Consider the following 25,104-nt stretch of genomic DNA (forward strand, 5'->3'; position numbering starts at 1 on the left):
TCTTTATTCACCATACTTGTTAACTTACTTATTTAACGAATAAGTAAGTGTCAAATTGGATATTATACAGAAATTCCTATTGGTTATCACATTTTAAAATTGTTAAAATGAAGAATGTAAGTAAACAAAAAAGTATCCCAATTACCCTATTTATAAAAATATTTATTTAAAAAATAGTTATACTAATTAATAGTAAAAAAATTGATCATCTATTTTATATATGTGTACATAATATATTTCACGGAGTTAATTATTTTACATTCTAAAGTTTAATGTCATTTGTATACCCTAGATCCGTTAGAAAGTAGAATTAGGATAATCTTTGCAACGACTGAATCAAACATAACAGAAAAATATCAAAGATATGACTCACCGGTTTGAAGTCTAGCAGCCGTACTCGCGGGAATCTAACGCAGCTACTGCGCCGTGGAGTCGCATCGATATTTTCATTGTCTTGATCCCGATAGTTCCGAAAGTCCAATAACATTCTTCGCATTTTGAACGATCGCGAATCTCTGTCCATATAGATTAATCGTACGCGTACACTTCCCAAAAAAGAACGTGCGATAGAAAACACGTACAACAATCACTATGAAAATCACTATAAATTCCCGAGAAAACTGTCTTACTGTCAAATAACTATGTATCTCGTACGAAGCACAACGAACGAATCTTTCAATAAACTCTAATATATTATTCGATAAACATTCGAAAAAGCAATTTCGCGACGATAAATCGAACTGATCAAGTAGTACCAACTGAAATTAGTCACAACTGAACACAAGCAACCTTGCAAATACGTACCGATATTACAATTATTGATATTCTATCGTTCGATAGCGAATCATTATTTAAACATGAGATAAGAAATAACGTATCGTCAAATACTTAATTAAATAATCGTTAGAGTTAAACAGAAATTTTGCTACGTCGTAAAATTTGTTCGAAAGCATGGAGAAAAATATCGCGTACCGAACCACGCGCAGGACAACGTTCGACTGAATAGAATTTGACAACATTCGTGGACGTTACGTGCAAGGTCGCGCGTATTTGAAAATGTAAACATATGTAACGTATCGACGATCCATAAAAAATTACGATTGTTTTCGACGTCTGTTTATACCTTCGTTTTATCTCGGAGTGAAATCAAATATTTCCTATAATAATAGAGGGTAAGAAATAATTTCTATAGAAAATCTTTATTCTATTTCTATATCGCAAGAGTTTGCATTTACGTATGCATTTATATGAATTGTTACAAACTATTTTTTAATCTTGTGGCTTTTACAAATTATTCTATAAGTAATATTTATGTATGTAACTGTTAAATGTTCAAAAATAGGACTTATCTATTCGAAAGATTACATTGATTTAATGTATTAATAAATTAATAAAAAAATATTATAATCAAATATTAAATTTATTAATAGGAACATATTTATTGTAATAATTCTAACTCTTTGTTCGATCTTTTTCGGTAAATCATTAATTTCTCAAAAAATCTTTGAAGTCTTAACTTTCTTTATAGGGTTTTGTAATAATCGAATGAATCGATAATTTATACGTGCTAACAATAAACTTAACTAAGAAATAAAGTGGATGGAGTAATTATTTTCAATTACACATTCTCTTTAGTTTATCTAACGCTCGTAATAAAATAAAATTCCTTTCTCATTCATTACACATTAGCATTGACTTTTCTTGCAGATATCAATTTTACAATCTTTCTAATTGCTGGTTGTAAATTTTAACTGGAAATTCAAAGCGCAAAATAAGAAAAGACATTAGTTATGGGTATGACCTGATAATTTGCCTCCTGTGTCTAAGTCGATATTATTCCCATATCGTAAGTCGTAAAAGTACGCACCAACTTGAATCAGGAACGTAAGCAGTGAACGTGTTAAATGGTGTTTTATTGCTTCAACAGACTCTAAGAAATGCTCGGTTTCAAATGCATGCAAATGTAATGAAATCTTTCGGATGCAAATCATACGTAAACCTAAACATTTATGAGGCTTGAACCTTTAATTTCTTATTAATATCTTAAAATTCTCGAATGATTCAGAATAGCATTGCAGGGGGGTGCGAACACGTTAAAGAACGTTAATTGAACAGGATACACACGAGAAGTTTGTTAGAAACTACTGATTTTTTAGTTGGTTAGTAACTCTATAAAAGTTGCATTAAATAGTAGTATCTTAATGAACTACCAATGATATTTCCCGCGCAAATGGGAACTAGTTTGTAAATATCAATTACTTCCATTTTTTAGTACAGGTTTGCGAAAGCATAGTGCAAGATATGATATGTATTTTATGATACAATAAACATAGAAACATACATATTCGAATTTTTCTCAGATAACACGATATGAGTAAAATATCAAATTTTGTAAGTTTCAAAGAAATAAACACATATACTTCTTTGCAAGTGCTTTCTCTTAAAAACAAATAATCAAACAAAAAAAATACATAAATATCTACGGTATGTTATGGATTAGGCAATTAAATCCCAATATATATGCAAATTGACAGCTTCTAGAGAAAAATGACCTTTAGAAACAACACCGAGCGTTTTAATATAACGATACAATATCTTCAACGTGTTTAGAGAATCGAGAGCTTGACTACTTAATATTTGTTAGATGGCTAAATATTTCAATATTTAAATAATGTAACGAATGAGTAAAAGAATAATAATAAAAAATTATAAGTATTATTATACTATTAATAGATAATTTACATTATAAGTATTGAAAGTATCAAAGAAAAATTATAATCACTGATTATGAGTAGCGATGCTTATGAAAATATAGGGGTCTTTTCAAGAAATAAATAGCACGACGGAATGTTGATTTTCAGCAAATGCTTTATTGTATTAATCCATTTAGTGTTACATTTGATAATAGACTATATGTAATCTACTAGATGTATAGAAAAAATATTTCGTCAAATCGTATATTTATTTCAAAGTATTTAACAATATAAAGCAGTTTCGACATGAAACTAGATGAGTACATATCTGCGTCAGGTTATTTAGCTACATGTACAATTCACAGATCAGAATACATATATTTGTACTAATTGTGTTTAATGAAAATATTTGATCTCATACGTATAAATATAAAATTTGATAAAAAATGCTAATTTACAGAACATAATGTTAATTTTTGGTTGACGTGTGATTACGATTCGCTGTTTAATTTAGCGATTAAACGAAACGAGAGGATCAATCATCTACATTTTTAATCGTAAATATTTAATGCTTTTAAGTGCATAAAAAGAAAAAAATAGTGCCATGCAAAGTTTCAGTTACTATTGATATCATTATATTGATATTATGAACGAGAAATAAAATACAATAAAATATAGTCGAAATGTTTCAGCATTTTCCAACTTATTCACCGTCTCTCCACAGGACGATATGTTATAATCCGAGACTTGGCTCTTGTGAATAATGCTATTCCCAAGAGTCAGCCTCAGGGAATTTCTGGTTCGTTTTTCGTGCATCAGCTACGTCCGTACGGTCCTTCCGCTTCCGGCGTCGTTTCCCTGTGCACATAACAAAAATCGGTTTATGCGCGACGACATAACCCTTCGAGTTTATTAGTTGGTACTAATACTTCATTTTTAATCGATTATTTCATAGATGAATTTATATAGTATTTCGACACATACACACAGAAAAAGAGAGAAATAAAACATATCATTAACGTGTTGTAAATTAGAAAATTTTCTATTTCACACAGTCATTCTTTTGAAACATTACAATATCATCATTAATATGTGACATAACACATGTGTTATAAAATATTCGAATGATTCGTAAACAACAAATCTTGTCTCGATACTGCAGTTTTAATTCTACTAATCATTCCATTATAAAAAATAAAGATTACAAGATTGTACTTATTTTAGTTGTCAATTTATGGAACTGGATATTGCTATTATACAGGTGAAATATAAAATAATTTTGTGAAATCCGATAATAAAAGTAGAATGAAGTATTTTGAGTAATTTCGTTCTGTATTTTGTAATTTACGGTAAATATCACGAGTCGGTACAAATTTAAACAAAATTGAAATTTTTGTTTGAAAGCAGCGTAGAAGTTTGAGTAATACAATTTCTCTTATCAATTAATACAATACCAATAAGTTAACAATCTGATCACAGAAATACAGTTACAAGTGACCACAATTTCATCAATTTTGCACATAACAAAATCGAAATTGTCTTTCACAATGTATTGTCTTACAGTATGTAAATCGTTAATTACAAAGATTCTTCTTATGTAAAGTGCAACAACTCTGTCTTTCCTTTCCTTAAACAGGATGTAAAAGACTCATATATAAAAAAGAGTGTAAAAACTTTCTTAAATAAAATGTAAAAATGTAAATATATAAAATTCTTAGTTTATAAAAATGCCTCAAAAACGCATTCTGATAAATAACTTTCCTAAAAAGCGTATATCCATTATTTTAATAATTATTAATTGCAAAAGTCTTAAAGCACGTAGTTTTATAATATAAGAGCTTTAATCGAACTTTATTATGATAATTATTATGATGTCATTATTTCACTTTTATGAAAACAATTTATATATCCGCTTTTTTAGACTGGTCATTAGTTAAATTGTATACACAACGCCCAGCCATCGTGGATAGGTAGATGGAGATTCCCTACGGCGAAGTAAAGAGTACAAAACAAACTTTTTGCTGAAACTTCGTTTTATAATCAGTAGATGTGTAACTGAATCAATTTTCGACAAAATCATTCTCCTCGTAAACGAAGTTGCATATACAAACACTTTGTTGTGCATCTTTAACTTATCTTTACATGAGAAACCACCATTCGGTTTGCTGCCACGATAGTTGAGACATTTTGTATACATCGTCACATGTAGCTCCAATTTCAGTTCCGTTGCATAATAATTGCAAGTTCTATACATTTATCAAATGAAATATTTTATAAAAACATGTATAAAATATTAAATACAAAAAAACATGATCATTAAATAATGAAAATCATATATACTAACAATATAGCTTAAGACAAGGATTCCTCTCCTTGACTGTATAGTACCCAGGGCCTCTTTTGAATTAAAAAATAAATACTTTCTAAAAACGTCATCGAACTATTTATGCTTTAAAGTAGAAACAAATTAAGTAAATTTAAGGAATTGACGATCGAGCACCAGGAACAGTCAGCTATCGTTGCATTGTCAACAGCATTATTCTTCGAAATTCGAGTAAAAATCACATTTCATTTCCTTCAATCCGTCTTAATCGCAATGTAATAAAGAAAAATTATAGTAAAAATTTTTGCCAACATGATAAACAAACATTTGCCTCTACTGAATCGTTGTTTAATCCGACTTACATCAGATGGATCAAAGAACAATTCTGAATCATTTTGTTTCTTATCATTTGACAAAAATTTTTTTCTATCAAGCGCCAAGGTATTTTTCGAGCTATGGAATTTTTCTACTACTATCGGTTTCGTTTTCGATTGTTTTTTCGTCCGGTTTCCTAGATGAGGACTAGCTGACGGGGAAGAAGCTGTACTAGACGTCTTTTTCAAGGAAAACGAAGATTCAACTGACGCTTCACTTTCTTTATACTTTGTCGAAACGGATGACTTTCTCTCAGACAATTTATTACTACTCGAACCAGTTTGCATTGACACAGATTGTTGACTCGTGCCTTTGTTAGAATTATGTTTCTTTGTTTTTCCCGGCTTGCAGCTACGATTGCTTAATGTCAACGAATTATGACGATCGTCTTTGGCCGTGTTCGACGACTTATTTTCAGTACTTTTTGAAACTTCCCTCGTGTCGTCTACCTTGTTATCGTTATCAGATCCCGCGTTTCGTTTCATTATCGTGTATTTCGGCACCGCGTCCTTCTTTCGTTCGTTCTGGAAATCCGTAGGCAAACTAAGGCTGTTCTTTAATTTGACTTTCTGCTCGACCTTCACTGGCTCTAATAAGAGCGGCTCGACGGCCTCGTGATAACTTCCACGGGGCCTCGATGTGGCTCTCGATCGTTCATGAGGATAGGAGCAAGGGATGATGGACTCTGATGATAATTCGGGGTCATTACCTGTGGCTACTTCCCAGCCATCGTCGTCCTTAGTGGTCTTCACGCCGTTCGTTGGCACGGAGTTTTCCCCTTTCTTCGGCGAGCCAGCCCTACAATACAAAAAGTACCAAAATAGGCGCTATCCTCTTTGACATAACCTTTTTTTTTATAAAAATTCTATGTCCTAAAAAGTAGACGAGTAAAATTAAAGGCGTAAAGAGTTATTGAGAAATTCATTAAATGCCAAGGCAGAAATTACATTAATGGCGAGTGTTCGGAGGCACTTGTTCACCGCTACAAGTAAATACATAGTTATTCTATTTTTATATAAATTATCTTTTAGTGTCAGTTATTTCTATTTTTTCCGACCATTTGCAAAATTTCAGAGTATCAACTCTACCCATAGACTTGATTCGCATATCGAATAGTTTATAGTCTACTATATACATTGAGACAGAGAATATACGAAGCAAAGTACGAAGAGAAATTTTTCTTTCGATCATCGAGGAACGTCAGTTTTAAACAACATTACAAATATCATACATAATCCAAACGTTTACAGCAATCAAACTAAACACTACTGTAAATGTATATACGTTGATACGAAGGACCAAATGGCTAATTGACAGAACAACCGAGTCAAAGTTAGAATTCTGTTGTTCGTAAACCACGCGCGATATCGTACAATCAACGTTTCTTACATACATCATTTTGCAATCATTTTCGTGCAACCATATCCTGTTGTGTATCTGTCTAACTGCTGTAATATGTTGAGATATGTAAAATTTTCTATACGCAGGATACTGTGCTCGAACGTTCGAAACATTCACGGGTACAAGTCACGCGTATTTGTCGTATTTACGTATGCATTTCGCGATCGTGCATAAAAAGGCGTCGATCTCTCTCCCGTGTACGCATTGTACCGATTACTTTTATACCGAACGAGCACGATTATTGGGCAAAGTTTACGCAAAAAATAGATCAATTGCCTTTAATCGTGCGCTATCGAGCATTAAAGAGTGGGAAGAATTTATTCGGTGCACGTGTTGAAGCTTGCCGCGGAAATGTTACCGCAACTGTGACCACAACTTATGAATATGCAGCATCACGTGCGTGCATGCGGTGTACATCGTCGTTAAGTATGGCTGATCAGTGCAAGAATGTCAGATATCCTGTCAACTGGGAATTTTCTTCCAATCCGTGCCTTTCGCGAACATCAACCATGTCACCAGCTGGAATGGCTGAAGTTAACGAGTCTTCGAATCGCTCCTTCTCCCCCTGCGTTAACGAACCTAACTCAGGATATATTTTGACTTGACGGTATTCACAAGTCGAAACGGCTGCGTAAATTGTGCATTTTTATGGTTGTAAATCACGTTAAGATACTTTCTCTATTCTTGAACTTTGTCGAGGCTGAAACAGGTTTCGATGAAAGCGTATACCTCGAAATCGAGAGGGTTTGATGCGGATTGCTATGAATCTGTAATTAGAGATCTTTTGTTGTTTTCGTTGAAATAAACGACGTGGATTCGAAACGTGCGAAATAATGATAAATTATACTAAATACGACACCTGCTTAATAATAAAAACAATAATAACAGTGAGCAACAACGATGCCGGCCGAGCAACCAAGAGTTGAGAATTTTTCTCCAGAACGAAAATACCAGTTCTTAAAGAGATAGAAAAGAAATGGTAAGGGAAGAGACAGTTAATGTAAAAGAAAGAAAGTAAGAGTAAGGCGGGAAGACTTGGAGAAACTGAGAAAATAACAAGTGAGAGAATCGAATGTAATCGAAAAGATCTAGACCTGATTGATACCTTGAAGATTATGAATAGAAAATAGGGAAAGAATTAGGAAAAGTTAAAAATGTAAAAGATTTTTAAATAGAAATAGAATTAATATCCTGGCCACCAAATTTGTACAGAAATGATTGGATTGCCGTAGAAAAAATCGTGAGATGCGTAGATAAAAAATAATATTTTTGAAAAGGTGGAAAAAGCGCAGGTAGATGATATAAACGATAAAGACCTTATGGCAGTGTTGTAATTGCGGCGCATGCTCGAGTTCAAAAATAAATTAAATTAGCGTATATTCGTTCAATTCTTGGTTTTATTTTCAGAAAAATAATTCATTCTAGTAAAACATGTCGTTTACGATCTCCCTAAGATACGCAACGATTCGTATACCCGTTTCATTGCATCCCTTCCAACAGTATATAGCGAATCTCAGTCCGCGCAAGTAGTGCTCCATCCTGTGCATTGTTCCATTAAAACTAATCCTTTCGAAGGGATTGAAACGAATTCTGCAATAAAATGTTGCAATTACATATATAAACTTTTAAACAAGTAGTCGCACACAGCAACATATACTGTTAACGTCAAAGAAAAAGTGATTGATTAATAACGTAAAATGACGTAATATACGTTACAATTGAGTTATTCATTTACGTACGCTGTTAATATAAATTTTAGATTGCGAAAGCACGAAAGGAGTTTCTGTAATTTACTGAATTTCGTAATTAAGAGGTCAACGCACCGTCAGGATGATATGATATTACTCCAGAAATGTAAAGACGCTATCCTCGTGGAAAACGAGGAAAGAATGTCCTTATCCTTTGAACAAGCCTTAACGCATTTTGTTGGAGGTACGATCCCATTGTCACAACCCTGGCAGCAATCCTATGAGACAGACAGATCAGACTCGCTGGCAACGCGGTATTAATAAGGCGCCCACGTGCCCGACCAATTACTACGTTCATAACTCTCGTCATTTCACGGAATGGTAACTGCGTTATAACTACAAACACAACGGGTGACTGCCAAGCATTTTATTACATCCCAGACCGAAACCTTGAACTTTGTGCATCTCGTATCTGTGTAAACGTAAACTTCCGCGAAAGCATTGAATAACAAGGAATTCTATGCGAGTATAGCTCGAATTATTTCAGGACATTCCGATTATTATTCCGAAACTAGATATTCCCATTCGCGTTCGCCGGTTAATGCATGCGAACGTGTCTCGAATCGAGACAACGTGTTGCGTGTAAAGGGATGCGAGTTACGGCCCCATAGTTTTTCAAGTATTCGTGACCATACGATATTATTGTCAATGAAAGTTTACAGATTCCGAAAGACTGACGATGATTTGATCAAAAGAACGAAGTGAGTTTAAATTTGTTACATACGACCATACAAGTTTCTTCTCTGATAAGATATTCGTTTATGTTTAATCTGAAACGAGAGCCTATACGTAAACAGCTAGATGTCCTGGAATTTTCAACGATATTTTAAACAGAAAATGCTATTTGAAAACTACAAGATGAGTTAAATTTCGCAATAAAAGTTTTCTCAAACTTCTTTCGCTCTTTATGTTCTTCTCGTCAAATTAAAATACCTGAATTGTCTTTGACATTCGAAGGATTTAATGCGGATCTTCGTAACTTAATTTCAAATGTAAAAAGAGGTTGATAGTAGGGTAGAGAAAAAATTAATTTCCCAGAATGCGAAATCGACTCGGAAATAACGCTAATGAGGTAGCAGCCCAACGAGTATACATACTTTGAAGAAAAAGACAGTGAAAGATGAAAATAAATTGCAAAAAGAAAAGAAAAATTGGAGGCATGTTAAACGCATTACAGCCGCGCTCCCGAAGGCATAATACAGATAGAGGGGTTGTACTCGGATACAAGATATACTAGCTGCTCTAAAGTATTTGCATTATGCATGGAAATCTACTACCTCCTGCTAGGTGCAAGTACCTTTTTCAAACCACAAACATTATCTCGACGCATGAAAATATCATCAGATATTCCCATAAAGCCAACCCATTAGACGTCAATACTGTTTCTAACAGATATAATACGTCTGACTTTTTCGCTTATTTTCTCTGTCAATCTCATGCAACCCGATAACATGACACTTACATAAAACGCGCCTCGTTCTTCACTGGGAATGTTGACATCTTACTTAGAAAATACCGACACAACATTATAATTTCGCTTTCAAAGATTTATGCCATACAGTTAAAATACAATGGTATTGATTCCATGGAATCAAACGATACAAAAACATTATACTTTTATTAATACTCTACTGATTACCGATACTTCCTTTTCATTGAGTCGCAGAAAAGAGTTCTACAAAACGTTAAAAATCATACGGTTACGATGAAATAGATAAAACGTTAGGTTACCTCCTCGAAAGCTAAAGAAACAAAGTTATGGTTCTTGTCTATCAAAATAACACTTCTGACCGTGCGAAGATTATTTACAATTAGATTGTACCGGCATGGCACTCGACGATCGGCGATCCTACAGCGTTATTACTGGCTTTTTCCGTAATAAGCCAATTTATCCCGAACGCGGTTAAATTTTAATCTTTTTCTAATCTGCGGCACTGGAAGAGGCTACGTATTGGCCAGATCGGATCCACCGCTTCAAGGCAGGTAATTACGAGAGTGGTCGAGCGCGGTAACCTGTTTCATCGTGGCAATTAATATACACACGTGGAAGAATGGGACAATTTTTTTTGGCCGCATTAGTAATGAAACATACGAGGCATAAATGAAATTTATTGAACAGTCTCGGAACGATCGAAGTATAAATTCGTGTCCCGTGGTTCGATAACCGTGTCGACCAAGTTCGACCTGCCTAATGGCCGTTCGACGTAATAAAAATTCTCACTGTTGCTACAACGTTCGCGTCGTTCGTACCACTTGCTGCATGGTGACGAGCAGGAATTTATTGCGATCAACTCACCGGCTCGATACCGACGCAACCGAAGTAGATGTCTAATAATCTCTTTAATAAACGAATTGCCGTTGCAATAAATAACATTTAATAGGCGTGCTACGTGCGATTCCTTTCGAAGGTGGGAAGTAATCTAGCTGGGCCGAGGGTTAATGTCCCGCCGCGCCGGTTGATATTAATAGCTTAATGCACAGCCGCACAGTGATCCGCCTCGTAAATCGTCATTACTTGCCGCGAATTGCTTCGATTCGCGGGCTGTCCATTGAAATCACCAGGGTGTAGTTACGCCGCCAGATATGCAAAGTGACCAGACCCTTCGTCACCGCTGTTTCTTGCGCGCACGAAGAAAAGTTTTAATTACACGCGGGGTAATGAGATATTGCCGTCTGCTTTCATTTGCAGAGCAAATTATAATTTTAAACTGATAATACGTTGTTCGATTTGTTTTATCAACGTCCTCGGAATGCAAATGCCTACTCGCTCAATAATAAAATTATTAATGCGTTTTTAAAAGTATAATGTCAATAACATTTCCTTCTTAACTAACGTTACAAAGAAAAACTGACATAATACGTTTCACTGCACTCCGCCTGATCCTATTTACACTACGTTAACGAGTAATTAAGGATATACTACGAAACAAGTCGAACAAAAGTTAAAACTTGTTGCAGACGTTAACCGCACTTAACGATAATCAGACTAATATATTCGAATAACGTACGCTATATTTATTCAATACGAGCATTGTAAGCTATTCAATTAATACAGCAACGTTATCTTTCTATAAACGAAAATGAATAATATAATTGAAAGTCCTTTATACTATCAATTATAAAGTAAGGATGAGACTTGTATCATTTTTCATCCTCATATCAACCACCTTCAAACCGATTACGCTATAACCAATTTTCGCGATACTTCGATAACAAAACAAACGTACAAATTTCCCTACAATCTGCACTTTCGTCCACCTTCGATCCACCTCCGCTTGCCTCAAACCACTTAACCATAGGAACGAACCAGATGTAAAGCCTAGAACAAACCCTATTTCAAAAGAATAATCACACACGACCAGTCTTTCTTGGTAAAGAAGAATAAACGAGACAAGCGACAATAACAAACAAGAGTACTCAAAATTAATAAAGCACCGCGAGGGTATCGAAACTATGTCCGTGGATAGGCGCGCGCAGTCACGGCACGCGAACCAACATCGTCGATAAATTACTGGTCGCGCACGGTGTTTCCGCGTGACACGAAAGCTTCGTCCAAAGGAAAGAAGCTTCTCGTGCACACGACCGAAGGATAGCTGGGGCACTCCAGAACGCGGCAACAGATAAAAGTCGCATGCGACACAGAAGCAGTCCGCGATGGTGTTGGCGCGCGTTTGCGGAGTGATGCATTGGTACCGCCAAGTGATATATGCTTATGGGGCATGCCAGAGTACCGAACACGCACATGCACACGCACACGCGCACTCATGCCCAAGACTAGGTAAGAGATACACGTGCGTCCGGCTACGGCGTGTTCATTATGTACTTCGGCGAATCATAAAGCAGACGCGGAGGGGGAGTGAAAAAATGAAGGATTAAAGTCGCGAAGAATTTTCCGACCGGATCCGAGCAACCGAGTCGGAGAACGCAAAGAAATCAGACGAGTGCGTATGTGTGTGTTGAGGCCACGACTTTTCCGATCGATATGATTTAAATGGCGTTTTAAGAAAGCGAGATCCACTGAGAAAGAAAAAACGGCGCGCCGGTGTTCAACTCAAATTGTAATTTATACGGCTATTACCGGGCCACACGTTGACCATTATAAATTGTCGCTGTATCTGCTGGCGTTCTTATTTATAGTTGGCAAATAAATACCGCGATAATACGCCGCGGCCACGGCGTATTTGCGATTCTAATAGCCGTGCATTTAGCACGGCGCGGTACATTCGGGTAAACGCGAATGACGCATGGCGAGGGTAATTAAGCAATTACGGGAGTACAATGTTCTTGTCGCTCGGGGGAGAATAAATGTTCACGTGCCGTCCTGGGATTGTAACGAGGAAAGTGATTTCGAATGGAATTAAATTCCTGTAACTTGTGCGCAGGGAGATGGTTTATTTTTCAGGGTGAATTTTTAAGTACTTATATAAATACTTGGGCTTAGAAATTGTAATTTTTAACGAGTTATGCTCGATGAAACTTGGATACAGTAGGAACTAAACTTACTAGAAATGATCGATGTTAAGTATTTATTGATAACGAGGAGTATAAAGAATTAACTAAATTTGAATTTATGAAGATATTGTAAATGAATAGAATTAATTAATTAATTAACCTTGCTTATAGAATAACGATGTTAATTTAAGAAGTTTCTGACCAACCTACAGAATCCAAAATACTGTTTATCAATGGACCGTTTGGTTCGATAAAAAATGCCTATGGTCAAGGTAGAACAAGTCAAAAAGAAAGTGAACAGAAATGTACAGCGATTCAATAGGGGTAGTAATTATCGTTAGAAATTTCGTAAAATTTCCTTAGCTTGGCAAATTCAGATTTTTATGAATGCAAGGAAATGAAGAATCTCTAGAGATATGTTTCACTCCTGAAATATTAAATTATAGATTACGCACTTTACCGTGGATAGTTTGTATATACATTTTTGCACGTTTAAATGTGCTATAAATACACGAACATCCGCAGTCTAGTTATCATTAGTAGCTGTTATGTCTTCTCCTAGAGAACATAAAATCTTTCAAATTTCTTATAGATCATCAAAGTCTCGCGTCCTGAATTCTTGTACCTAACTAAATACATACTTAACATTTTGTGTTGCATTAATTATGTACATAGCTGTCGAACGAATGAGTATCTTTAATCATTTCGTGCGACGTATAATAATGTTGATAATTCAACAGCATAGTAACTAAACGGTAAAATGAACAGAAGAAACTGGTACAGGATACTCACCAACGAACTAGTTTGATTGCGAGCACATATGTAGCATTTTCTTCTTTTTTTTTTTTTTTAGTAAAGAAGTGTATCCTCCGATTCCAATTTGAGAATCCATCCGCAGTAGCTGTCCACGTGTCAGATGTAACTGATTCATACGCGTGCATTTGCATTGCGGTCGCGTCCTCGTCGAGCGACACGACACGTTATTCGAAGCGTGTTACATTATTCTAATCAAGACCCTAATACCAGCATACTTTTGCTTTTATTCGCACGTGGGCAATGCGGCTCGTTTGTACTCGTAATAGTCGCGATCGGGCAGGGAATTATATGTCGCCGCGATTCGACTCTACGGGCGGTTTCAAGCTGTCTTTTCATTCCAAACAAACCATTTTCTCTCTAAATTTTCTCAAACATATCGGTTTATATAGTACAATTTAATACGAATAGGTTTTGTTCCACTGATCATTCTCAACTTGGTCACTAATAACCATAAGAGGTGCGTGTGACCTCAAACAAACAATAAAAAAAAAAATATTCTCTCTATTTCCTTTCCTACTTTCGCACGAGGGATTTCACAAAAGCTTTGGGAAAACTAAATTAGATTTGGCTTATTATTTTATAAATTATAAAGTATTATGTATCTATATATGAGTAATCAATCGTTTCGAATATTACATGGAATATCTTGACAGTACTACATTTGAGATATAAGGTTTCTAGTTAATCCACTGAATATAAAAATTGCTTAATTTGTAGAAAAACACGATGAAGGACTTTATTTTTTTTCAAATCTCTTCTTGCAAAAATATCAATATTAAGTACATTTTTAAATAAAAATTAATAATAAATAAGGATATTATCTTTGATTAATCGACCAAGTTGTAACCATTTTCCAACTTGCAGTATAATAATAATTGTATTGATTAAGAGAATTATATATATATATATATATCCGTTTTATCTATTTAGAACTGCATAACATTAGCTAATAACCAATTTCGTTAAATACATCTTAAAATGTGTAGGGTAATATGAAGGTAAAAGAAAAGACATAATTTTCTTCCACTCTGTCCAACTCCTACAACATCGTCAAAAAGTCATAGTTGACATATAATTTTTCAACCATATAATAACAAGTTTCCTCCTGGAATAATTTACAACATACCCATCTAAAACACATAATTAAGAAAGTCCAAGTTACTACTTGCTAAAGTACTTGTGTCTAACATTATATGAAACAACATTAATTCCCTCTTTCGATTTCATTCGTAAATCTTGTAGGTTCATTAATCATAGCTTAGAAGTCATTTTTCAATACGCATCGATCAATTTATTGATACTCGCCAGATCGATACTCGATCGGCGCATCCGATAAGTTCCGTCGGCAAGGGCGAGGAACTCTGATTTACTGGCGACTTTAGCATCATGATGATCACGAGAAAGAACGAAGTGGCAAAGGAGTGGACGAAGAAAGAAGAAGCATCGAACGAACCAAGCACAAAAGAGAGAAGAAGAGTACAGGCGGCATGGGAAGCAGGAGAAAGAGGAAGTCAAGACACGCGTGTAACAAGCGTCGCTGGCATTAATTTAAAATGAGCTCTACGACCCTATGCAAATCTTTCGTGTACAGGAAATTCTCAGAAGTCGACTATAGCTTGAAACGTTGTCTCCCTCTGCTCATCCACACCCCTTCTGTCCGCTTTGCGGCGATGCTCGCTTGAAATTATTATTGTGCACACGCGCAACTCATTCCGCACTCCCCTATAACGCGTTAACTTCCTTCTTTTAAACTATGAAACGCTACCTCTTGCCAGCGTTTAATATCCCGCATCCCGCGACATCAACAGTATCATCCTTGGCTAAGATAACTTATGACTATGATGGACTGAGCTATGTGCCGCCACTCGTTACCATCATTATGCTCATTCATCGAAGATACCGCTGTAGATGTTCGCGACAAGCAATAAAATTAGTCGATAGAAATTACGGCGATTGAGCGAAATGCATGATCGAAAAGCAATAAATCAACGAGCCAAGAGAAAAAACAGTCGTAACTATCGAGAAGCTGAGAAATTAACGAGGGAAACTTGGTAATTTTATATCAAGAGGCACAACATAATGCAACATTACATCTGCATAATATGTTGCCTTATGTGTTCAAAATTGGGGAAAAGTTTCATTTATATAAGATTCATAGGTGGTGTAGAGGAGATACTTAACACGTTTGCCATTATACTGAATTAAAGCAATACGTTTACCGGATACTATGTTCTGTTTTTTGAATTATTACTACAACATATACATACAATCATATATAGGCTGTTCACGCTATTAGTAGTTTGGCCAATGTTTTTCTCAAACGGTAAACGATAAGTACGAGGAAAAAATGAAAGAGAAAGAAGATGAAAGGTTGTAAATGAAATACGTATTCACGATAATACCTTTTTTGCAAGTGGAAAAATGCATGTTCATTTTGCAGCTGCACTAGTTTTTCTTTTAATGAAAGGCTTCCCTTTTGTTTGCATAAATCGAATCCTTTTGTCATTCTACGAAAAAAAGATAAATAGAGTGACATGGCCGGACACTGATTAAACTTAAAAATATTTTAACTTTAATTTTGTAGAATTTATCATATGTAAGACAAAGAAAACATAGATACAAGGGTACTCCGTTTCATCTTTCCTTGTTTTTCATAAAGAGATATTATCGTGAATATGTAGTTGATTTATAACCATTCGTCTTTTTTCTCTTTCATTTTTTCCTCATACTTATCATTTATGAGAAAAATACTGAGTACTAATAGCGTTAACAATCTGTATATAAAGTTAAAAAATAAAATCTGAATATCACACATGTGGTGATAGTGTGATGCTGGTAGTGAATATGTTAAAGGTTATTCAAGGGTTGTTTAAAGTTAAGAAACCTGTGATGTAAGAATGATTCATTAAGAATAAATCGTTTGATTCCAAACTAAAAATATATATGTATTCATTGTAATTATGCTTACTCATACGAGGATAATTTCCGTTTACGATCTCCTGCGCCAACGGTCACCCCTAGAGAAGCTTGATAATCAGCATACCTTTGAATCTTATAGGTATTCGTTTTACCTAGAATTTTCATTACTGCGTTAACTTGATCTCGACGGTATAGTCCTATATATGCAGACGTGTCATTTAACCATGACACATGCACACCTCCTGTAATAGTTATATCAATTACATTAAAATAATAACATAAATGTTGGTGCGGATTATCTAATAAATGAAAGAATTTTGTAACTGTATACTTACCAAACGGACTAAACAATTGAGATATATCATTAAACCTCCACTCTTTTGGGAATGTTATATGTAATATATGATCTCTATTTGGATTAGCTGACAAAGAAAACATATATTATTAACATAAGATTCACCTTAAAATATATGAATAAAAAGGTAAGATTTACTTACGATCTTCTCCGACAAGGTTTATGTACGGAATATCTTTCAATCTTGCTATGAGGAGTCTATAACAAAATAATAAATTAAACGCTATAATAGACATGATAAATGATATTAAATGTAATAACACCTACTTGTTTAGAAAAGGGTCGAGTAATGATGAATCCGATAAAACTATCGGCACTTCGGGGTTTTGTAAGGAACCTGAAAAAGAATATTCCTAGTGAAAAAAGTTTACAGATCATGTTCTTAGGATAAAATCATGTCAGTTACTAACCAAGATAATTAGACAATGCAATGAAACATATTCCAGTTATATATGCATCGTAACCGGCCTCGTGACATTTTTCTGCCAGCGTTGAATAACTTCTGCCATCGATAGGTTCCACTTCTGTAATTTTAAACGGTGATTTACTAACTGTTTCTAGCAATATACCTAAATTCGACGATGGTACATTTTCCTTGAATTGCTGCGAATGGCAAATTATTTTTGTATCTAAAATTCTATAAAAAAAATATCATATAATAATCATATTTATTAAAATATAACAGTAATGTTCAGAAAAAACGTAGGAAACTCTTACCTTGGAAATAGACCATGAAGAAGAGACTTAAATTCCAAATATGATTCTGGCAAATATCCAAAAAATTGATGTATTATATGACAGAGATCTAGTAACATATTGTGACCAACTAATAACTTTCCCTGAAATAAAAATATGTATCATTATAGATTACACCTCACTTACTTGATAAATTAAACACGATTAACAAAACGCACAGAATCTGAAATTTTTCTCATGAGTATACTTAATCCAACTGCATGTTGAATTTCTTCTCTTTCTTTCTCTCTTTTTTCAATCTCCCTTTGTTCTTCTTCTTCTTTAGTTCCTAATCTTTGTATAACGAGATTACATCCAAAATTCTCCATTTTACTTTCAATCCTCAATTTATTTGGCCACCTCAGCTTTGCTTCCTGATAAACTAGTCGTCTAATAAAAGCACCACACTTATCAATCACTAGTTCTTCTTCTTCAGAAGCGATGAATTCATCCATCTTTCTACTAAAATGGTTTTCAATTAAATTTCGTTTATATTAATGATGGAGAAACGTTGTTTAAAACTAAAATTATTTTTACCAAATATCCTCGATCTGAGGCCTCTCAACATCCGTAATAGGCAAAATCTCTAATGTTTCATCCCTTATCTTTTGCTTCTCCTCCAATCGTTTGATCAATTTTTCTTCTTCGCTTGCAGTTAAATAAGGAATGCCTAATTTGAAAAGTTTATTGAAGTCGAATTCTTGCGATGCTAAAAACGACATACTGGATGTCTGACACATGAATCTCAAATCCGGAGCTGTACGATTTAGGGGACGCGGAAAAACGTAAAAATTGTATGATCGTTGATTGTACCTACAAAAAAAGAACGATTATATTAACACAAATCTGGAAATATATATAGATACGAACACCCTGTTAATAAGCAATCAGACATACAATCAGTTTATAATAGTAAATTAATATTATAGCTGCTGAAAATGTTGATACTTATTAACTGGATTATTAACTTAACTGAATAAAAAATTACTTTAATAAATTTTCAAATTAGCAAGAATATTTAGTACTTGAAAAATAATAGGTATTTACAAAAATCTATTATATATATGCCATATATTTATCTATTTAGTAAAATATTAATGCATGAAATTTTAATTTGAAAACATTTTATTCAGTTAAAATTGCAGAAGTGTTTATTAAGATCAACTTCGTACTTTTGAGTTTGTGTATTAAATGTAAATACAGAAAGGCCAAATTGTATTAGAAGAAAATCCATTGATCCCGATCTCAATTTTGCATAATACTGAGCAGGTGTGTCAAAGGCACCAGCATCAGGCCCTGAATTCAGTCCTGTAAATTCACCATCAATGGCAAGGAATGTTGCATTTTTTATAACTTCGTCCAATTCCACAAGGACTTCTCGAAAATCTGTAAAAATTTTCGAAACTTTACTTGTATCAAACATTGCATTGATTTTAGTTACTTTGTTTATATCCTACTTCATATATATTCGTGATGATTGAGAAAGGAATTTTTAGAATTATTTATAGAATCATTATTAATTATTGATAACATTTATTATTACATTATAATAAATATCAATCAAGTATAACAACAACGATGCATCTTTTTCATTTATGATAAATTATTATATGTATATATTAAATTTAAGAATAAAACTAGAAAAATATATTAATTTGAAACATAGTAGTAATTCAATTTCGCGCTGATATACGGAAAGGATGTCTTCAGTGATCAAAGGTTGGTAGCATGTAGTGCTTTTAGGATTTTCAAATCTAACGCATTGGTCCGCGTCACAGTGCGATAGTTATTGTTAAATTAGTGTAATAAATAAGTAATTAATCACTACACTATGTTATTTTTATAATGTTCTATGCAAAATAGTACTATGCATAAATAATTGTGACGAAATTCATGATGCGACGTTATAAAATGAATTCAACATTACGACCAGATGTAATAGAGAAGCGCGGGATTTCTCCGAGAAAAAAGGTAACGCAAATTTTCAAATTGTGAAATATATATATGTATAAACTATATTTTCATTTTCATACAAAGATTTTGTTTGCACACGTACACTACATATACTTAGAAAATAACATTCAACATTTAGAAAAGTAAATACTCGAGAATTTTTTCATTTCAAATAATTCCAACTAAAGATAAAATAATAGCAGGCACTGATCTGACTTGATCATTGTCATTGGAGAAAATTTATAAATATATATTATATATATAATATTAATTTGAAGAATATCGCAATTTAACTCAGATAATAAATAAAAAGTCATTCATAAATGTAATACAAAATAAATTACATGAATTATTGAAACAATTTAATAAAAAAAGATAAGAATCACATTGAAAGTAATAGCTCTATAGTTATATTAATCACTTAAATGCTTTAACGATACACTTGATAGATATAATCTTTTCTTCTTATCTAAATATACTTAATAAACTTATATCCATGCAAGAAGACATGTTTAAAATAAAAATATCCTTTCACAATAATAACAATCTTTCTTGCTTAAATTTTGAAATATACAGATTGTATAACCAAAGTATCTATTTGTGATTAGTTTGATATTTTGAGAATAAAGATAATTAGCAATACCTAATGATGCATATATATAAACAAAAAATAAAATTACATATAATACAATGTCAACATATTTTGGATAAGCATAGTATTGAAAAATATTTTATTCATAGTTACTATTTAAATATTTTTAATTACTTATAGTAGGAAATGGATCAGGCTATGAAGTGAAGAAAGTCATATTAATATAAAACATTAAACTTATATTTTCAGTTCCTGCAAATATATAAATTAAATTGAATCAAAAATTATAATATTCATATTTTCATTATTTTAGCTATGCTATATCAGTATGATGTTCATATTATTTATAGATAATTATCTAAGTCTAACCTTATATAACTCTAAAATAACTATATATCTTCCTTTTATATAGATGACATATAGTATATTGCCTAATATATTAAATTCGATTAATAGAGTTTATTATTTGCAATGATATTTTAGAAATACACAGTTATACAAAAATAGATAAATAGTATTGTATTGAGAGATTGATTGTTAAATTTTTTATGGATATATATATATAGATAAACAGTATTATATAATAGATAAATAGTATTATATTGAGAGATTGGTTGTTAAATTTTTCATGGATATATATATATATATAGCTAACAACATTGTTTCCGTAATATTACTATGTTATAATATCATTATGATAGTGTTATTGTAATACTGTACATTACTTTGATTTCTTTCTTGCACACTGTGATTGACGCTTACATTGCTGGATACTGCTGAATTCTTGCGATTGCAATGCATTTTGTTAAAAATATTATATTTTCTATCACGAGTTCACAATAATTCCATCTTCAGCATTTTGTTTATTGCGCCAATTACATCTCAATAAACGCTGAAATTTACTATATCCACTCCAAATCATACAAAACATCATAACCTAAAAAGCTGTAGATTACTTTCAAACAATCATATTAGTTATCAAGAGATATAAAAAACACAATATTATATAAAACGTTTCCACCAAAAGTTTATAAGTTACATATGTAATACTGCAATTTCATAAAGTAGTTACAAAATTTTATCAAAATCTATGCAGCAACAATAGCACGTCACGTGAGAAAGACAAATTTTGTTTTATGCTCTAATTTAATCTTTTCCTGATAACTGTTCACATTTTCATACGTTTAATTTTAAATAAACAACGTGTTCGTGTATAGAATCTTCATATTACAAATTAATTATAGAGAAACTACAATATCATAAATATAATTATAAATGTAATAATTATAAATAATCCCACTCTCAATCATCATAAAAGCTGACAGTATAATGTTTATTTTTTACGATTACTCACTCAAAGAAGTCACTTCCATCTTTTTTTAACCTTGCTCTTACTTATCTACACTGAACTTACAACGGACATCTTCTATTTCTTTCCCGGAACTGAAATTAGACGCGAAAATTAACGGGGTCCATCGATCCTACACGATCTTCTCGTAGTTGACCACATTAAGTAAGTAAATCAGAATGAGGACTCTATAGATAAAAATAACATCATACATGGATTGCCATCTGGAGTATAACTGACATACTATTTCCCCACTCTGCATTTATTATGTTTGAAAATCTAACGTAACGTAACTACCGATGAGGTACAGAGTAGATGGTACATCACGGATCTGATGCTTAATACTTTTTTGTGTCCCACGTTTTTGAGGTCATCATTTTCATGTCACATGTGACGTTATCGACTCTGTATAATACTAGCATAGACGAAATCTCGCTTGTGATACTAGTTTGAATGAAAAGTCTTTTATGAAATTCCGTATGATATAATGAGTAAAATGTAGAATAGCATATCTAATGATCGAATAATCGCAATAAAGTATAGAATTTTATATTTCCACAATATTTCAAACAGCACTACATACTATCAAAGAGAAAATTTCCTCTCTCCTAGATAGCTTTTAGAAATATTTAATCCGTATGTTTAGTAATTCAAAATTTTTTACCATTAGTGTTATTACCTGTCTATTTATATTTTTCTTTTATAGAAAATAAATAGATATGCTATTAGAAATAGTACTCGATAAAAAATATTTCTATACTAACATTTTTTACCAATTATGAAAGTTATTTACTACTATTATTTAATAAAGTTCAGCATGTATATAATATTTTTTGGCTTCAACATGTTGAAAGTATGACAACCAAATACAGATATAAGAAAATTAGAAAACATATTCGAAATATGAATGTATAATATCATTGAATTTCAATAAAAATAAAAAATTGAAATAAAGTAGAAAGGATCAGAATTACGTCCATGCAAGGATTATATTCAGTCACTGTACAATCAGGCATTGTGTTTCGTCATTTCCTATTGAAGAGTACCGTTAAAGGTCTGCTTATATAGTAAAAGATGAATATAGGTACCACTAGTGAGAAAAGAAAAGGCATATCAGGCAATCTATAGTCGAACTCTAGAACTAAAGTCACACGATATATACGTTTCACATGACCACACTCATAAGTGACAGTCCCTTATCTACGTTATTATTGATACATTGTTGATATTATTGTAATATCATCCATAGAATTGTACTTATTGTATGTAACTAAAAAATGATTTTCACTTTATACTAATGGGAAACTATTTTAAGATTTTGTTTTAAACAGAAATAGACATCTAGATCGTAATATGATAATGGACAATTGCATATCGTGAACGTTTTATGAAACCATATAACGCATTCCTAAAATAGCGTGCGAGAAAATCTATTCGAATAAAATTTAAGATAAATTGTATCCGATCAATCCTATAGCGAAATAACCGGATAGATTGTTCCAATGGGGCTGGAATCTTGGTAAAATACTTTCACACGTATATCGTCCTGTTCACCTTAAGCTTGAAAAATTCCGCTTTCTTTCCGACGAATCATTCAACTGGTAATTCTCTGAAATAAAAAGCATTTAACGATCTTTCAAAATGATTTGTACAGGTGTCTCCTTAAAATGCAATTTATTTAAAGTAAGTCTACGTTTCCAGAGTTTGCGATCTTACGTCGTAAATCACACTCGAGATATGAACAGAACATACTACTGTTAAGTACATAGTAACTACATTTCAATATCTTAAGCAACTTTTCTATTAAATTATAAACTATTTTTTAATCATGTATCGACACAGAAAAACTATTACATGAATTCTTTAATAATGGGAAATTATGAATAATTTCCTTCAATTTTTTATGTTACGAAATTGTTTTTCTAGCCTTGAAATATGAAATCTAGTTACCTACGAACTCAAGAATTATATTAGGTATTTTCTGTAGTTTGGAGTGTGTATGGATTATATGAAGATAATGTTTGAGGATAATATTTATTTGAAAATAACCTAGTTTCCATAAATACAATGAATTTTTACAATTTGCAGCAAATAACGAAGCGGTAATATAAATCAAATCGACCACACTTTTTCCACATTTACATTCGTTTAACTCTATTCTCTTCATTCTTATTTTCAAACGTAATAATAAATAATTTTCGAGCATCGTCAACATTACGCTAACACGATCTTAATACCACTGATATCTTCCACCGAAGTAGACAAGAACAGGACAATTTTCTTTCTTAAAAGAATTCTAGTATATGATGAAATAAGTAAGCGGAAATAGAATCCAATCATATCGGCAAACAATTTGCAGTGATAACAAGCGGAGGTTCCTCAATCCGTTACTTCCGCACCAGAACTAATTAAAGCGAATTGAAAGGTAATTGAATTAAGCTTTCAATCGTTATCTCCTCGATGTGTTCCAAGCTCGTGGACTGCGATTCGCTTCCTTCAAATGGTTGGCCGAACGGGAAGATTGGAAGAACAATACTTCGAAATAAAAGCGAAGGACAAGATTCGAAGGATCCAATTTAGAACGGAATACGCCTATTCGAGGTTCTGCACAATGCCAATTTCTTTCCTTCCCAGAGGGTTTGACCGTTTTTGGGGCGGTTAATAGTTTCTGATCAAGTTTCCGCTTGTGTTTGTCATTCATTATTAATTATGAACCAGCTTGGCAACGCATATTACGTTCCTGGATATCGGCGAAGATTAATAATTTAATCAGAATATCACTTTCTAATTAGAAAAAATTTGCTTTAATTATGAAAATAATTAATCGAGAAGCTTATGACAAGAACGACCCTTGGTCGCGTATTTTTTCAAGAAAGCAAACGAATATTTTAGCATCTTTAATTTTTATTCTAGTTAATTCGATTTCTGAAAATAAAACATTCATCGTGTTAGATTTTGGAATTCAAATTCGATATGTTGTGAATCCAGCTTCTCGCTACTAGAACGTATTATTCATCATATTGTTCGTTCAATTCTATGAAAAGAAATTAGATATTCTATAAATTATATGACATTGTTGGATGCCAGCTTGTCGAGACAAGCTGGAATTAAGTCATCGCCATGTCACTAGCAACAAACACTTATTTCTACGTCTATGTAAACAACAACGCGTCACGACGAATAATCAAAATCCTCAATCTTAATCATTCGGAACCTTTCCCCTAGCTCCTTCCACGCCATCTCTTTTCCCCGGTACTTTCCACATAATTTTCCCAACCATGCATCTATATATGTATGTGTATACATATACTTGCGAACAATTGTAAGGTGTCGCAACTTGTTCTATCACACAGAATCTAACAGTATATTAGAAAAGATGAAAGATGGATATTTC

General features: G+C 33.0%; 2 protein-coding genes across 3 annotated transcripts in view; both read right to left on the reverse strand.

Annotated features, from left to right (window-relative positions):
* LOC117206907 (protein cortex-like) overlaps positions 1-992 on the reverse strand; it is a 249,699-nt gene extending 248,707 nt beyond the window's left edge. Inside the window, exon 1 of the mRNA XM_033446608.1 lies at positions 374-992. Coding sequence (XP_033302499.1) covers positions 374-523 — 150 coding nt within the window. The 5' untranslated portion in view covers positions 524-992. The remainder of the gene's footprint in view (positions 1-373) is intronic.
* Positions 993-2,850: 1,858 nt separating this feature from the next.
* LOC117206904 (poly(A)-specific ribonuclease PARN-like) lies at positions 2,851-21,896 on the reverse strand. 2 transcript variants are annotated; one of them, XM_033446605.1, is made up of 12 exons: positions 21,717-21,896; positions 18,990-19,203; positions 18,355-18,630; positions 17,997-18,279; positions 17,800-17,921; positions 17,493-17,719; positions 17,350-17,419; positions 17,225-17,280; positions 17,063-17,149; positions 16,777-16,969; positions 6,101-6,189; positions 2,851-3,551 (listed from the first exon to the last, which is right to left on the reverse strand). In XM_033446605.1, the coding sequence occupies exons 1-12, from the start codon at positions 21,733-21,735 to the stop codon at positions 3,460-3,462; spliced, it is 1,728 nt and encodes a 575-aa protein (XP_033302496.1). In that variant the 5' UTR covers positions 21,736-21,896; the 3' UTR covers positions 2,851-3,459. The 2 variants fall into 2 exon arrangements, with proteins under 2 accessions (XP_033302496.1, XP_033302495.1); XM_033446604.1 differs by lacking the exon at positions 2,851-3,551 and having other exon boundaries at positions 3,709-6,189.
* Between the last annotated feature and the right edge of the window lie 3,208 nt (positions 21,897-25,104).

Source organism: Bombus bifarius, unplaced genomic scaffold, assembly GCF_011952205.1.
Source record: "Bombus bifarius isolate JDL3187 unplaced genomic scaffold, Bbif_JDL3187 scf7180000008013, whole genome shotgun sequence".
In the NCBI taxonomy this organism is placed as follows: Eukaryota; Metazoa; Arthropoda; class Insecta; order Hymenoptera; family Apidae; genus Bombus; species Bombus bifarius.